General features: G+C 32.4%; 1 protein-coding gene across 1 annotated transcript in view; it reads right to left on the minus strand.

Annotated features, from left to right (window-relative positions):
- Chat (Choline acetyltransferase) overlaps positions 1 to 18064 on the minus strand; it is a 137183-nt gene that overhangs the window by 26172 nt on the left and 92947 nt on the right. Inside the window, exon 3 of the mRNA XM_076387686.1 lies at positions 1698 to 1870. Coding sequence (XP_076243801.1) covers positions 1698 to 1870 — 173 coding nt within the window. The remainder of the gene's footprint in view (positions 1 to 1697; positions 1871 to 18064) is intronic.

The raw sequence follows: 18064 nt of genomic DNA on the forward strand, positions 1-18064 counted from the left end.
GTAATCTGTTCTGACCTTGTAGGGGTGTGACTCGCATATTCTAATAACTCGATATTCGAACAGAGCCAAGACTGGCTTTCCGATTTGAACCGAGTACTCCAAGGAACCAAGCAGATCGAAAAAATCAAGTAGCCTAAATTTATTCGAGCGGCTCAAAAGAATTGGGTAACTCCAATTATTTCGAGCGGCTCGAAAGGATTGAACAGCTCGAAAAAGCTAAGCAGCGCAATTCGAGGTTTTATTTTTTATTTTATATATTTGTAATAAGTGGTTTATTCTGTTGATAGAAATATCAATATAAATAAAAAATTTGCAAACATTTACAAATATTTCATAATTATGTATATTTATAATTGGATAAGTATATATTTATATGTATATGTATGTATATATCAATATTTTTTGTTAATAATCGCAAAAGCCGAAAACAACGTTATGAAAGAAGTAGAAAAGCAACTGAAAATTGAAAAAAGAATGTTGTTAGCAAATGTTAATAGAAAAAAAGAATGTTAATAGATAATACATAGGCAGCTCTTCTATTACATCGGAATTCATAGTCAAAAACAAATTAAACGTAGGAAGTAATTGTTAGTAATAATTTGTTACTGCATAACTTTTTTTAATATACAGGATGAGCCACCTAAAGTTTGTACCTCAAATATCTTTATTGTTTTTAAAGATACACCAAATACCCCAAGGACGAAGTTGAAGGGTTAATGGAGCTCACACAATGAACAAAATTTTTGCTTTTTTTGTCATTTTTTTTAGAGATACCTTAATATGTTTACAAATCTCATTCATGATAAACGTATTTTGCTTTTATATTTTAAATCTTGTAGGTTTTCTCTGTCCATGACCTTAAATGACCTTGAATAATTATAGTCACTGAATTCCTAATGAAAGGGACTGTCGTTGTAAGTGTTTAAACAGGGGTGGTTCCATTTTAAAAAACGGAGCTGATCTTGATATCTCTAAAAAAATGACAAAAAGAAACAAAAATTCGTTTGGTATTGTATGAGTTCCATTGAACCATTTAACTTTCTTCTTGAGATATTTGACGTATTTTAAAAAACAACAAAAATATTTGAGGTACAAATGTTAGGTGACTCACCCTGTATAGTGTATATTGTATCTAGGAAAACATCCATTAATATCTGAAACATTTATCACATTTGATATAACAGGTTGTTTGATAATATTCATTCACCTAAAACATGTATGACATACATACGATATCTCAAGCTGTAGCAATCTGAAATTTGCTCGAATATCGAACTGTGCTGCTCAACTTTTTCAAGTTGCTCGATCCTTTCGAGCCATTTCGTTGTTTTGAGTACTCGGCTCTGATCGATTATTTGAACCAAGTAAAACTCGGTTCGCTTTTTCCGTATTAATTTCCCATTTCTCTGGGAAATAGTTCATACCCTCATACATATACATGTATACGTATGGTGAGCGCGATCGCTTTGTAAATAATAACCAAGCAAATTACATATCTACATGATTTTTTAGAATCAAGATGTTCTTTCGTGTAATCCAAACATTCTAATTCTGTATTATTATTACGTCAAAGGTTATTTTGATTTTGTATTTAAAGCAGATATTTCCTTAATATTTCGTGAAAATGTTAAAACTTTACGTTTGCTTGTAAATATGAAATGTAAATTAAAAGTACACGAACATTTAGGTACTCTTACCTATCTAATAATTCTTGGTAGTTAAGCAACTCTGTTAGAAATCTTGCGAGAAATACGGCAGCTTCTTTCTGATTACCAAACTGTTTTGGTCTTGCTGCTAGACCAGGATTGCTGTTGATTGGTAAAGCCAGAGGAACAGAGAGATACATATCATTTAACCACCAGTCGGTTGCCTGTGAACAGAAAATAAGAATAATAGCTATTAATTTAAGTTAATATCACTAAATTATAGAACAAACATGAATAAATTAGTACATTATATTATATATTATACGTTATATTTTGAATTGTTATTTTTTACCTATATATCATGTTTAATTATAAAAATTTCGCTTTTATTTCATATAGTAAGAAAAAGATGAAATTTAATAATTCCATTAATGTTGGTAATATGAAGAAGTCTTGTTAGATCAAATTTGATTAATTTTGAGGAAGACATTATCTGATGTCACTAATTTTTTTATAGGTTCAGATATAAAAGTCAATTTTATTGTTTTAAATTGAATCATATATTTTTTAAAACATTAATCGTTACAGTTCAACTCTTTCTACAAAAACATGCCTACTAAACCACTTACGGCAAAAAGTTATTAGTTCAACAAATATTTTCATTTGAAGAGTGCAAAGTGCTACTGATATACTAATCTACACCTATGCTTTTTAAAGAAATATATATGATGGAAACGCGGGGTAAGATGGGAGTGTTATGAAAAAATTCCTCTAAAATATTACACTTACTGATATCATATCTATAACAAATATTAAATTTAGTTCATGTGATAAATTTAGTTCAACTCATTTCATTATTTTCTATTATTTTGTAGAAGAAAATATTATGTATTATTAGAAACAGCATAAGTATAAGTATATGCAAATATCGCTTCGCCATTTTCAAACTAAAATGTTTTTTAATCTAACAGGTTTTCCTCATAAATGATTTAAGACTTTTTTGTAGTGTTACGTTCCGTAACGATTAAAATTTCTTTCTTTTTCTTTTCCTTTCCCACGAGAAATTATCGTCGTTGCGACGGTTGGTCGCCACCCGATATTTGACGTTAGCATAAAGTAAGTCGCGAACATCTCTCGAATCCTGCAACGAGCTGCCGTTGCAGCAACCCGATATTGACGTCCGGTTAATATGTAGAATCTTTGGACGCCCAGTGGTTCTCCAATAAAATTAATAATAATAAAATTGCCATTCACAACGAATGCATCAACAACACACAGTGTTATGGGCAATCCCTTGTTGATTGCATTCGTTCCCGTTATTTCCATATGAACAATAGTTTTGCGAATATTTCTCAAATCGTTGCCGAAATACTGCCTCATTGGTAAAATTATAATGTTCATCTTTGTATTATTATCCCCTTAATTTTATATTTCATACATATACATATTTTTATATACATATATCCGGAATTACTATTGTGCGAATGAATGCGAGTATGTAAGAATGTAGACTCAAAATTTAGAATGGTTGAGAGCATTACCAAACCTACTGGTTGAGGAGTGCAGAAATCAAAAGAACACGTATACCATGCACACACGTGTGATTTCAGGCGAGCCTCGTGAAAGCGACCGCGACTTGCCGTCAAGTTACAATAATGCAGCATCAGCTTTTTGGTAGCTAGCCCAGCCTGGGTCCCGCCCGAGTGCTCCAAGCCTCGACACTCTTCGTTGACAAGTCGTGAGGTACGCGACGAGGGGCCCGTGGGCTAATTATCCTGTTTTCTATCAGTTTTCTCTCAATAGTTTCGAGTAGAGATTCACTCAAAAGTGCAGTGAGCCGGGAGTGAATAGACTCATAGTCGCACGTAAAATCTCAAATAGTTTTAAAATCTCAAATTGTTTAAAGTTTCAAATAGTTCTAGAATTCAAACAGTTTTTCTTTTTCTTGATTATTTCTTACTATCCTATAATATAGTATTCGGCTTAATAATATAGTAATAATATCTTTAATCGTGTGTGTGTATGTGTGTGTGTGTGTGCAGTTTTCCAGGTGTATTCAGTCTATAGTACTCCAGGTTTTTGGAAATCGAATAAAGATCGGATAAAGTAATTCAGGGAGATATATAAAATTTGTATAAGAAGTAACCAGTAGATTGGTGAGTCCATCATTGTACATTCTTTTCATTTCTTTTATGATTGTAATTCTTTTATTATTATTGTTTTACTTGACTTTCCTGTTTAATGTTCTTTTAAAATGTGTTTATCATCAGAATATATTACCTATCTTAATATTGCAAACGCAATACATTATATTTAATAATCAGACCTTCAAACAAGCCTCCATCCTTCCTCGAACAAGCGTACACTACAGGTCCTGTATAGGATTAGACGAAAACGAAACCACAATAGTAATTAATCTATAATCGAGGGTGAAGTAACTGCTCTACTTCATTGTCGAATGTACTGTTAACGCGCGTAGTGTTTGAGCAGAAAACCAACGCCGACCAACGCGACCGCGCTACGCACGTTACAGTAGAAAATTACGAGATGGATTTGTTGATGTGTTAAAAAATACATAATATTGTATAAAAAAATTAAGTCCATCTTCATATCTTCTTTACACTTCCACCTACAGAAGTAAAATCAACATCATGTTTTATCGAAACTCCAAAGTTAGATACTACAAAATCTGAATATTATAAGGGTATTAATATTTTTCGACAATTCGGCCACTAGTTCACTTCACAAACATGTGTTAACTAAGATTTAAGGGTGCAGTGTGCTGTCTTACAGTCACATAACTTTTACATTGCTGTAATAGTTTTAGTTTTATCCAGAAATCTACCGATAATTACAATACTTAGGCAAAAGAATTCTACGAAAAGTATTTTGCGGCCTTCGAATGAGCTTCTTTGATTCCATTTTTTATTGCTGCATATTTTGCTTCCAGTTGAATCCCAGTGATCAACTTCTTGGTATATAATATACACATATAATACAAATAAGTACCCAAATTTGAGAATTTTATCTGGTCCCCCATAGGAGATATTTTGTCTTAAATTTTGTGAAAATCACGGAAGTTGGAATATTTGAGGCTTTGTAGGTAAAAAAAGGATCGAGCCTTAGACTTAGGGTTGAAGCCAGTTATTTATTGGCAGAACCAGGTTTAGATTTCGATCATTAGAGTTATATTTAAGCAAAACGTATATAGAATAAAAATTGTAGCTTGTTTTTTCATGAAACATAAATTTTTTTCCATGTGTTTATGACCAATAGATATTGAGATATTTTAATTTCCACGAACATTCGAAATCGAAGAAAATAGCGATCGCCATGTTACAAGTAAGATTCCTATGTGTATATAAAAAATGATCAGGTTAAAATAAGCCTAAACATATACAATAAATTAAATTTTCTTAAAATGTGCGAGCAACAACATTGGATCACTTTACTTGGAATAACCCTTATATTACATATTTGTGCTATTATTTCATTGCTAAATTAGATCTATATTTTTTGTTACAGTAAGATGATTTCATTATTGTGTCATAATTTATATTTATATACATTCTATGTTTATAACTATCCACTAATATAGTCACTGTATTACTGTCTTATTCTACTAGTTTTAAACAAAATTACTTAAGTATGTACGCCTTTACAAATTACAGATGTCATAGAAACTACCAAAATAAATACTTAGGAATTTTATTAAGTCATGATATACCTACCTATTACAAATTAAAGATTTGTAATACATTTTTTATTATATATCTAGTTGTGAAGTTTTAGTTGTCGCAATGAATCAGCCCTTGTCACTTCAACTACTTAACGCGACTGTCGACTGGTAACTGTGACTTTCTCAATTTTTTCGGCATATGTTTGATAACGGGAGAACCTGACAGGCACATTTGGTGTAATAAGGATTAAGGATCTAGGGTAGTCACGTGACTTTTCGAGATTGCTTGGTCGTTATCTGCAGCTACAGCTTTCGTTAGAGGAATAGTTTTACCTACAGTGGGAGTAGAAAGTGTTAGTACACTGACTAATTTCGAATAATACATTGTGAAATTGTAATTTATTAACTAATTTTTTATAAACAACGAGTTTGTACATATTCTCAGAAATCTCCAGAACAAATACAGTGCAAAAAAATTAGTTGGTTGAATGATTTGCAAATGTTATCCAGAAAAAAACGAAATATTGTCCGAAATATAAGAGCAATAAGTATTCGTACAGTTCTGATTTCGAACTATCTGCAAGTGAGTTTTTAATGTAAACATCTTACATGATTGTTTACTAGTTATGATTGGCATCGTCAGTATGTTTAGAAACATCAGACAAAGTCGAAACTGTGTACTATTTGAAACTGTCGTTGGAAATGGAACGAAAACGTAGGGAAAGTACGCTAGAAAGAAAAATTATTATTAATTTGCATAATCAGTGCAAAAGTTTATTGGAAATTTCGCGGATTATAAACCGACTTTGCTCAACTATACAAAGTATAGTTGATAGATACGGATTACGAAAGAAGCTGCAAAACAACTCAAAAAGTGGACGTCCGCGTAAAATTAACCAACATACAGAACGAGCGATTATTAGAATGGTAAACCAAGATCCAAGGATAAGTGCAATAAAAATAGCTGAGCACCTTAGAGATAATTTAGATATTGATCTCTTGGTCAGTACTGTACGTAGTTTTTTGAGGAGTCAGGAGTACCTCGGTCAGGTAGACCGTAAAAAATATTTCGTGAGTGACGCAAATAGGAAGAAAAGATTGGAGTTCGCAAATAATAATACCACATCAATGGAGTACTGGAACCGAGTAATTTTTACAGACGAGAGTAAATTTAATATTGTCGGGTTTGATGGGCACTCTACTATATGGAGAAGAAAAAATGAAGAACTGAGACTAGAAAATTTACGACCTACAGTAAAACACAGCGGAGGTTCCGTACTCATTTGGGGTTGCATGAGTGCAGCTGGTGTTGGAAAATTAGAATTTATTGATGGAATAATGAACCACTGGGTTTATATTGACATTTTGAAACGGAATTTATCTGCCAGTGCAGAAAAATGGGCATTAAAGATGATTTTATCTTTATGCACGATAATGATCCAGAGCATACGGCGTACAATACGAGGATGTGGATATTATATGTATAATACGCAAGCATGTATAAAAACTCCACCACAATCTCCTGATATTAACTCCATCGAACACCTATGGGACTACTTGGAACGTCACGTCAGAAAACATCGAATATCCTCTAAAGATTTAAAAATGCTCTTATGGAAGGATGGAATAAGATCCCATTCAGCGTAACAGCGAAATTAGTAAATTCAATGCCAAGAAGAGTCGCAGCAATTATAAAATCAACTTAACTTAAGTGTTTATTTTATTTTTTCGTTGTCAAATAAATATAATTTCCACGTTTTTCTCATGAATTTCTAATGAGTTTTAAAAAATGTAGCAGTTGTACAAATACTTAATGCTCTTATATTTCGGACAATATTTCGTTTTTTTCTGGATAACATTTGCAAATTATTCAACCAACTGATTTTTTGCACTGTATTTGTTCTGGAGACTTCTCAGAATATGTACAAACTCGTTGTTTATACAAAATTAGTTAATATACTATAATTTCACAATATATTACCCGAAATTAGTCGGTGTACGAACATTTTCTACACTCACTGTATAGACATGTGGCCGCCAAATGAATGCAAGATGGATCCGCTGTGTGATTCCCCCTCCACTACACACACTACTACATGAGTCGCATGTATGTGAGTACGGCTCCTCGGGCCACTTCGGATAACTTCGGAAAGTCGAGGGAGAAAGCGAATGTTACTTACTCTCTCACTCTTGAATCGCTGAATTCAACTATTTCAGTTGCCGACAAGCAGCACAAGCCACGAGCCACGCAACCTTCGCGGTTATCCTTATATTTTCACTTTCCGACTTATGATAAAAGGAGATTTTTCGGTCAAATTCAAAATCAAAAGATTTTTGTGACATTTTGAGGGACGAGTTTGAAGATCAAACGATGACATTCTATAAAATATTTTGTGCCAATACGCATGTTTTATGAACAATTAAAACAAGTCTATAGACATGTTTAAAAGATAGTAGATTTCTCAAGGAAGACGGTTCGATAACCGCAGATGATCGTTTCTTCGTAAGTGGCAAACCTTGGTTTTGATATCTAGCATGGAAAATTTATTTTCTCTTTTTTTTAAATATTTAAATTATTGTATGTAACGTTATTTTATAAGTATTGTAATTTTTTTTATACCAAGTTTCATTTATAAATACGTATGTGATAAATATATTTCAATTCTTCTCTACAATGAGTACATATCGTGTGTACATACGAAGTTCAAACATATCAGTTATATATGGATTTATAAATAAAAATTTGTATATAAAAATTATAGTATTTATGAAGTAATGTTACATGCAATTTAAATATTTTAACAGAAGTTCTTTCCAGACTGTGTATCGTATCTAGAACATGTCATTGGTTGTATCAGTACTTATCGTGACGTTGGCACTCCTTATTTTTCCATATACATACCAGATGAATCTTTAAATTCAATTTTCTCAGAAGTTAAGCATCTTATAAAAAATGGCATTCTTTATTTTCAGTGTATTGTCACATGTAGAATCGCCTCCTTGGTTGTATCATGTTGTACATAAAGTTGTTTTAATTTAATTGTTCATAAAAAATACGCATTGTTACGAGATATTCCACAAAATGTCATTGTTTAATCTTTAGACCCATTCCTCAAAATTTCATAAAAATTTTTGGGGATCTCACTGAAGAGTCTTTTTCCGAGTCGGAAAGTGAAGATATCTAGGATATCGAAAAGATCGCGTGTGACTTGTGCCGTTTGCCGATGACTTGAAGCTAGTGGTTTCAAGTTTCTTTCCGAAGCTGTCCAAAGCTGTCCGAAGTGGTCCGGAGCGCCGAGCCCATCTACTGTTCATGCCACAGTGCCACAACAATTTCTCTCGAAGCGACTTTTCACGGAACTTCTTGTAAGTAAGATATGAATGATACACGCGGCTCGTGCAATAGTAAATGTAGTGGAGGAGGATATTCTTAATAACTCGCGTGCCAAATCTGGGCATCACGGGCCTCGTAATTAGGCGGCGTCTGTAGTGGAGAAAAATCTCTAGCTTACGTAAAAATGCGTCGATTTTATGGTTTTGAATTGTCAGTTTTTGCTTTACTTTGAATACTCATATCACCGAACATCATCAGAATCTGACTAAATCATAATTCGATCAGTCTTGATTGAGCCTTCCTCTATCGAATGAGCCCTTTCCCAGCTCAAAATCTTCTAATACAAGGATGAAAAGTACATACCCGTAAACTCATGTTTTTGCTTAATTTTGTTGGTAATGTCTCTGCTCTGACATATCTAATCCTAGGCCCTTAATATTACTTAGTATTATGTAAATATAGAAAGGTATCACATAAGTAAGCATGATATGCCAGTCAGTGTTAATGATTATATTTGACTTTTCCACGTAAAAATGAAAGAAAATTATAATGTATAGATATATCAATTTAGTATTATTTTTTTTTCAATTCCGAACGTTTAGGAATCTAATATTTTTTAGTGTAATTATTTTTGGAATGCATGGTACGTGAACGAGGTATATGAAAATGAAAGCGTCGCGCTCGATCGAGTTCCATTCTTTAATCCGTATTTAATGATGCGGCGCTGTAATCCCTGTTGCGTTTTATAAAAACTGTCACAGCTGCCTTGTGTGATCTGCAATTACCTACTATGGAATTTCTATTAGCATTCCCAACGGATTTTAATTATTACGAATAATCTTACAATAATATAGGATGGTTTATATAAAGTGTTACGATTTATTTTCTCTAAAACGATTGTAGATATTGACATGTTGTTTCTTTTTTTAATTAAACAGTTGACAGGTCCCAATTATTTAGGGTACAACAATTTTGTTGATTGGTGCTCTTTAAAGTCCAAAAGATACTCTGTCTCATTTTTTTAAATAGAACTACATATTCAGTTTTTATTATTTTGATAGCTGCCATCGACCCTAATAAGCTATTAATAATTGATACTAATATTTACATGGAACATTGTGTTCTAGTTTGCATAATTAAAGGATGATTTATTCAAGAAAAGCTTCAGAATAGCTTCAAAAAATATTCTTTGAAAATTGTTTTATTAAACGTTCACAGTGTTGTTTACCCAGTTGCAAGCATTTATTCATTTTATTTACAAAATTAATTTTTATTTTATTTATCGCAGAATAAAATGTTTGTTATTATTAAAACTATTTTGTCATTTGCTTGCAAAATTTAAGGAATGGTTCAATGTTAATTAGATTGCAATTGGCCTTAATTTCCAGTTTAATTAGTAAGTTTCTTGACTTTCATTGTTAGGACAGCTAAATGTTTCTGATTATTGCTGCTGTTTTTGTTATTATTTTGTTTTCATTCTAATATGTTGTTATAAGACAAAAATAAGTTTTAGCATAAGAAAGTAATTTTATAAAGTGAGCGTTCTTCAGCTCAAAGTGTTGAGTACCTTCATTGTCGTCTTTATAAAAAAGAATGTTTTCTAAAAATTCAGATAAGAATAAGTACTCTTAACTTTTAGAACAGGAAACTATTATTAAGACCGTTACATGTAGAATTTAACCGTCACTAATTGTAAGTAATTTTAGTACTTCATTTCATTAAAATGTTTACAATTCCTATTTTTCATGACAAACAGTTTGTAGCAAAAGTAAGTTGGTAATTTCTGCATTAACTAATGTAATCTGATATAGTATACGATTCTGAGTCATGGATTTAAGTATAATATTTTTTAAAACCTAACAAAAAATTCGAATATATATTATGAAATCGTGCAACAATCTGTCTGTTGTTGGAGTATATAAGATGTTTAATAACAGGTATTACAAATTCTAAGGAATTTTTTTTTTAGATACTAAAATATTAAGAATGAGGAAATGTCGTATAAGGCTTCATTATGAAGTTATTAATTATTGCAGAAATGCCTAAAATTCATGTAAAATGTGTTTGAATTGAGACTTATTCTACTGTTAGCGTGTATTAGTCAAGTATACATACATATAGTTAAGTCACACACAGCGAAGTTAGTAGAATAAGTCTCGAGTCACACACATTTCACCAGAATTATCAGTGAATGTATATAATTATTAGGCGTAGAAATTAATTTGGTGCCTTTAAATTAAATCAATTATAACTGTGGTCATCTTTTTTCGTGAAGGTATTCGGAAATGACCTGAAAGGTGGAACAAAGTTATCGAAAGTAATGAAGAATATCTTGAACACTGAACTTTGTATCGTTTTTTATTACACGATAAAACTTTAAAAAGACACCGAATTAGTTTCTACATCTAATAATATTTAATAATTATAATAATTGTAGTGGCATGACCATGTGGTGTGTGGGGCAGGGGCCCTTGAATGTGGGTAGACGTGGTTGAACCGCGTGGCGCGCAGATCGCGAAAAAAGGAAGCGACGCGAAACGGGAAGAACGGCGGCGGCGTCGCGAGGAGAATCGACACGTTTTCTTACGAATAAAATCCTGACTACGGTTACTTATTTTTCTAATGGTTGCCTAATCCACTACATAATATAATTATAAGTCAGAAAATTACCTCTTAAATTTCTGACATCTGTAGTCAAACACTCTATATACATGTACTAAATTTTGTCTGACCATATTGGATATTTTACGAACTTGTCTATTCATATTTTAAAGAACTTTAGAGTCTGAAACTATAAACTCAAAGAAAACATTTTTACCAAGAATTGTCAGTCGTCACAAGTCTGGAATGTAATGTGTTTGAATTGATACACGGCGTTATACAGGATGTTTTCAAATATGTTGAATATTTTTATTGAATAAGTTCTAGACACAAAGACAATAAAAAAAGTTCAAACGTGCACATGTCCGAAAACGCTTAGGTTTTTAGTTACATGCTATTTCGTACTGCATAAAACACTGGACTAATATTTGTTTGTACGGTGTGCTATCTCCTAAAGATCCTACTAGGCTCATTGCCAGATATATTCCAGCATTTTAAATGAGTGGAGCATGTATCTTAAAGGGGGCATCACTAAAACCTATTCTCCGAAAGTGTCCCACGTTTTTGTTATTTTTTACGCGTTTTGAATGTTGCGCTGTACGCAATGCATTACAAAAGTAAGCATTTTCGAGCAAATGTACTTATAAGCTTCTTTCATTGTCTATGTATGTAGATCCACCGTCCAAAAATTTCCCGCATTTTCTGATTCATTCTGTATAACGATCAGCATTTTACTACTTACTGACAATCATATTTGTCAGAACGAAACTGTTTCAGTGTCACTTCGTATTTAAGCGCATTATACATACTCATATCGATGACATAATATCAGGGCTTGAGAACTGTTATAATATCGATTTCGGTACTTCAAACAGTTACGAAGAATTTTATTATGGTTCTACGTCAGAACTCATATCGGTTTTATAACCGTTATTTTTTCGGTTCTATATACAGTTCTGTATATCAGTTCGAAACAGTTATAGAATCAATTTTCGTATCGATTTTATTACGATAAATGAAATCATAACATGCTAGGGGTTACGACTCTAGATGTAGATTAATATACATATACATAAGTGTATTTCTTAGAAAACTATTATAAACAATAGGTAGATGTATACATATATGTTACACATATGTTACATATGTATGTTGTAATATGTCGTTAAGGAAACAACACGACGTGATACGGTATTTACGTTAGTGTTCTATGTGAAGAAAGCTCAAACACTACAAATGAAATATGCTATAGTAACTAAACCAAAGAGACGGTTGGAAGGGAAGAAGGCGAGCTAAGAGTTCGTGCAGTTCGAGCTAAGATGTCATGCAGCACGCACATCCACGCACACACACACGCGCCCGCGCGCGTTGTGTATTAAGCCATCGATATGTATGAACTAACCTTATCTGGTGTTTGGATAATCGAATCACTACTGCAATAACGATTGAGGTATCAAAGTAGCACGCGAAACCTTTTTTTAAAACACTTCTGGGTTATTGAGAGAGACACCCGCAGAGAAAGCATGCATGATTCAGTATCATGTACCTACGCAGGTATATGTATATATGTAATGGATTAGGTTTTCTTTGGAAATGCCTATAGTTAGAACGACTTGGAATACGAGTATTTCTAGAACTCTGGTCGGTGTTATTATACTTGCACAGATCCTAGGGGGATAAATTTGAAATGGGAGCGATCGAAAGTTTCGTCACGTCACAGATGAATACTTACGCGAATAAAGTTTATATCTAATGTATTTCTTTATTCGAACTTTGAGGAGTTCCGACCGGTTCTGAGAGACTTTAATGACCACTCACCATTTTCAAATCATTCTTTTTGTTACCGAATAAGTAAATATGTTCTTCGTGCATTTCTTATTTTATTTTAGCTACATAAGTGTATCTCAGAACTATAGATGTGTAGGCGTAGGTGTAACGCCTTGCTATTACACAGTGTACGCTTACCGCAGTCATTATTCTTTCGTGCTTTGTATTACTATACTCCATGATTCGAAGCTGAATGAGGAAGTTAATTATAAACTTTCGAGCAATGTCAGAGATAGTATTTATAACGACACTTCCAACACTTTGTTAGTACATAGATTGTTCAGGTTCGCCTGCACATGTATATATTTCTCGAAAGTGATCGTTTAACTACCCATTTCTAAAAGTAATTGTAAGTTCTTTAATCTAAGGTTTGATAAATGTCTCCTCTGTATAAAAGGCACAGATCTGCTAATTACATTTGGACAAAAGTACTGATACTTTTAGCTCTCATACTTAGGATTACGCACTTTCATTGACCGTCACATAGTTTTTAAGTAGATACGTTTCTCAATGTGTTTCCTATATAAGATTACATTTTCAAAACAAGTTTGATTATAATTGCAATACTAACTAAGCTAAAATAATGTAAATATTTCGATTAGTAAAGAGTAGTCATACAAATATGCTTCATAAATATAACAATACCTATACCTCAAATAAGCATTAACCTGCTCAATAATGTGGTAATTAATTAATTAAGGTAACATTTTTTTTCATGACACTGTATTATATTTATTTACATTTTCACGTGTACTTCATAAAAGGGAAGAACCAAACTTTATTTTACTATACCTACATGTAATCAAACCATATATGCACTATGAACTCATACATACGATAAAACAACAGTATTTCACTATGGCCTATGAACCATGTTTTCTCGCACAGCTATTCCGTTTTGGCTATGAACACATATGCATACATATACGCTCGTATACACGAGATAAACATAAGAAAGCAGTAAGAATGCGTTTTACCCTGTGCGCTTATGAAATACTTTAGCAGAGCTGTTGTACAACTCAGCGCTGAGAAAATTAAATAGTTAACACGATTAATAAATATACCTTGTTATTCATTAAGCATAAATTATATTATTAAAAATTGCAAAAACTGAAAACTAAGAGATGTATCAATTTGCCCTAATTTCCCATATACATACTACCTGAACTATCTTATACGATAAAAAGGATATTACATCTCTCTTTTTGCACGGTCAACTGAGCGTGCGTCGTATGGAATTACGTAAATGACGTGCAACCAATATTGCACGCTTAATGCGGTTTAACGTAATGAGAACGCACAAATCGGGTCTGCAAAACTCCATGGAGCAAGATTATGTCTAGCTCAAGCAACACAGCATTTTTTCGGCAGTCACTTTGATTCGCTTGAACTCGATTAGCCCAAGTGCGAGCATCCAGATGGGAAAGTATCATCGAGCGGCGCAGCGTGAATCGTTGCACCATTCGCAACTGCAACGATTCGCGCAACGCTTGAGCGTATGCAGTCAAACGTGGAACTATGCGTCGCGACGCTGAATAGACACGCTGATCAGGACAGCTACGAGAACCAGATTCGTAGCGATGATAATCATCTTTCGCACGTACCAGCTTTTTCTATCTGAGGTTTCTTGTTCAATATGGACCCACGTCTATAGTCCAGTTTCTTTTGTGCTTACCTTCGTCGGTCCTAACAATTCCACTGTGCTCGCGGCACTCTTTGTGTGTCTGACAGATTTGACGATGATCGGTGACACAGTTTGCGATTCAAAAAGGAATTTTCGTTTTTTCTTGTTATAAAGAATTGATTTCGAGAAAAGTTTTATTAAACAGGAAGGAAATACTAAGGTAGACCTTTTTATATGAAAAGCGACAACTTGGTAATTGTGTGTCTTCGTTATTTCTGGAATAGGAAAATAGGACAGAACACGAAGTGCTATGAACGTTTTAGAATGACATTTGGAGTGAATTGTTTAAGAGGACAAACTTTTAAAGAAAAGTGTTGATGACAGTTAACATATAATGTGCTCGACGACTGGTGTTAGCAATGTTAGGAGACGATTCTTGTCTAAGGTGTCGTTTCAGAATTATTAATTTTAAGAAAACGTCAAAAATTCTCGTGAAATGTGTCTGACCTCGGACTTAATCTACTCCCGATATACACTAGCCAGATCAGGTATAGTAAAATCAGGAAAATAAGTCTTGAGGTAGGCACATTTCACACAAATTTTGGGCGTTTTTACAATAATTAATAACTCTTGTACGACGAATGTGGTTTAGAGTCACTTTAACCCTAAATACAGTACATGATGTCAAAAATGTAATAAAATTATTAGTAAGAATCATATATAAAATACACTTATCTCACGTATCAGGTGTATAGAAAATGAAAAAGAAATAAAGTGTAGGTATGGCGTTCAAAATACGTTTTTGCATAAAATTTCACCTCAAAACCAGTTAGCAATAGATATTCTATTATGGGTCAGAATTATCCTGGATTCGTCTTTCACGGCCATCAAAAACCATTTGCCTTTCGCGGGTTAATAACTCTGAAACGAGGTCTTAAATGCAATTTTAGTCATTTTTGATATTTGTCTTCTTTTAATGTGTTAAACACGCCTTAAAATTTTTAACACCTCTTTTCGAACATTCTGTATGTTTACAGCAGTTTAATCAGTTTCTATTATTCAAACGAACATTTCAAATAAGAATATACCAGTGTGTTTTGTAGTTAAAAATAAAACTAAAACGTCACATAACAAGATGACAAATCCATAATGCTTTCTTAAGAAATACGAAATACTATACTTTTGAAATTTCACTTATATGGTACCTTAAAAGAAAATATATATATATATATATATATATATATATATATATATATATATCATATATATATCTACTTGAAATTAATTAATTAGATGAAATCATGACGAAATGCAATCTATGGCTGACCGAAAATTAAATTAGACTGAACGGATAAGGGTAAAATTTTGTGGTAAAAAATCTTATCCATATATTTCAAAAGTGACATGTATCTAATATATGTCCTTAAAATTCAAAACTATTAATAATATATTGGCTATAGTATTACATTCTTTTTATAGTGCATACAGAACATACACATCTGTATAGGTATAACATAATATCTATTTAGAAATATTAATAGCACATAAAGTTTAATTATATTTTTACGAAAGAACGTATATATACATACTCTTATTACTGTATTGAAGAATCTTAATACGATATAGAAATGACCCATAAAATATTTAATAATCGTTCGAAAAGAGCTATAAAGAATCTAGGTATGTATCTCGATATGTACATTCGACGGAAGAGAATTTCATAGCGTAGATCAGAAATATGTCACACGAACAGTTTTTTATTACTTTTTGTGCTGATGTTATTATATTTTGAATCATCTAGTTTCCTGCTTTCTTGATTCAGGTATCTATATTTTCACGTAGAAGATTACTTTTATACAGTACTTATACTTTTATACAGTAACGGAGGTGCATGAAATTTGTGAAAATAAAAATTTGATGTGTTGATTGTTCAATTCAAACTTCAGACCAAATTATATACATGAATGCTTATTTTAGTTCCAAATTCTAAGATTGCAATTTTTATTTATTCAGTTGTTTATTTCCCAATTTTTTTTATATTTTTGTAACTGATAAAGATTTGTCTTCTTTTTCTAATCAAGTCAATGTAAAATTAAATTCTAAGCTTTTATTTAGTTGCCGTTCGATTTAATAACGGTTGATAAATAAACAGCTGTTTAAAAGTGATAATAATTGAAAAATGTGATCCGATAAATCTGCTAACGTCTATCGTTGAGACTCTCTCTCATTTTACTTAGGTATACGTTGCGAAATTGAAATGTAGCATTTCTTAAATATTTGCAAGTTTTTACAACTTAATGACACATTAGAGTACGTAATCGATAGGTTGAAGCGTTTTCGTGGAACAATTGCTGACGATCCTTTTAATCTTCATTTCGATTACATTATTTCACCATCAGACTGATGATGCTTAATGTGATAGTTTGTAGGGTCGAGCAGTAACGAGAAATATTTTCTTTGATATACAAGGTGGTTCATAATATGAGGGATTTACTTCGGGAGCCGACTGTATGCCTAAAAATAATAAAAGAACTTCATATAAACACATGTCCCATCTGTCTTTGTTTATGAGATATAATGAATTTCCAGTTTTGATTTTGTGTTACCTATACTATAACTACCCTTACAGAAAATGCTTAAAATGACCATCTTGCATTTGAAGGCAAGCCTGTAGGACTCCATTATTATTTCAAATACAATCGTATACGATAATACGAAATGTTATACAAAATATACAGTGCTAAGAAAAAATACTCTTATTGATAGTAAGAACTGAACTGATTCATAAAGTATTGCATTTGCTGAATCCTTAAATAGTCGTATGAATGACATTTGCGATTTCTTGCTTACAAAATATTGTGGTCTATGAACAGAGAGGATGGGCAAAGAGTTTGCTCTGCTTACAATTTTTTTTTATGTAAGTAATTTTAAGGTTTAAAGTTTAAGTTCTAAGACACTATTCTGCAAGTTTACAAAATTCATTATGTCTCATAAACGAAGACAGATAGGACATATGTTTATATAAACCTTTTTAGGCATACAATCAGTTCCCGAAATAGGTCCTACATGTTATGAAGCACCCTGTATAGCAGCATCTCGATTATCTGGACTGTCAAGTAAGATGGCACTTAGATAAATGGAAATGATTTAACATTAGATAATATTACATAGTATTGCGCCAGACCAAATGATTTATTTGTCAAAATGAGTACGACAATATTTAACCAACATAGCACGCTAATTGAGTACTTGCTCAAAAAGATGGAAACACCCTATTGTAACAACTGCTATAAACACAAGTTGACCATTACAAAATGGTTTACTACCTTCTATATGAATATAGTACTACCTTC

Source organism: Calliopsis andreniformis, chromosome 2 (assembly GCF_051401765.1).
Source record: "Calliopsis andreniformis isolate RMS-2024a chromosome 2, iyCalAndr_principal, whole genome shotgun sequence".
NCBI classification, from domain to species: domain Eukaryota; kingdom Metazoa; phylum Arthropoda; class Insecta; order Hymenoptera; family Andrenidae; genus Calliopsis; species Calliopsis andreniformis.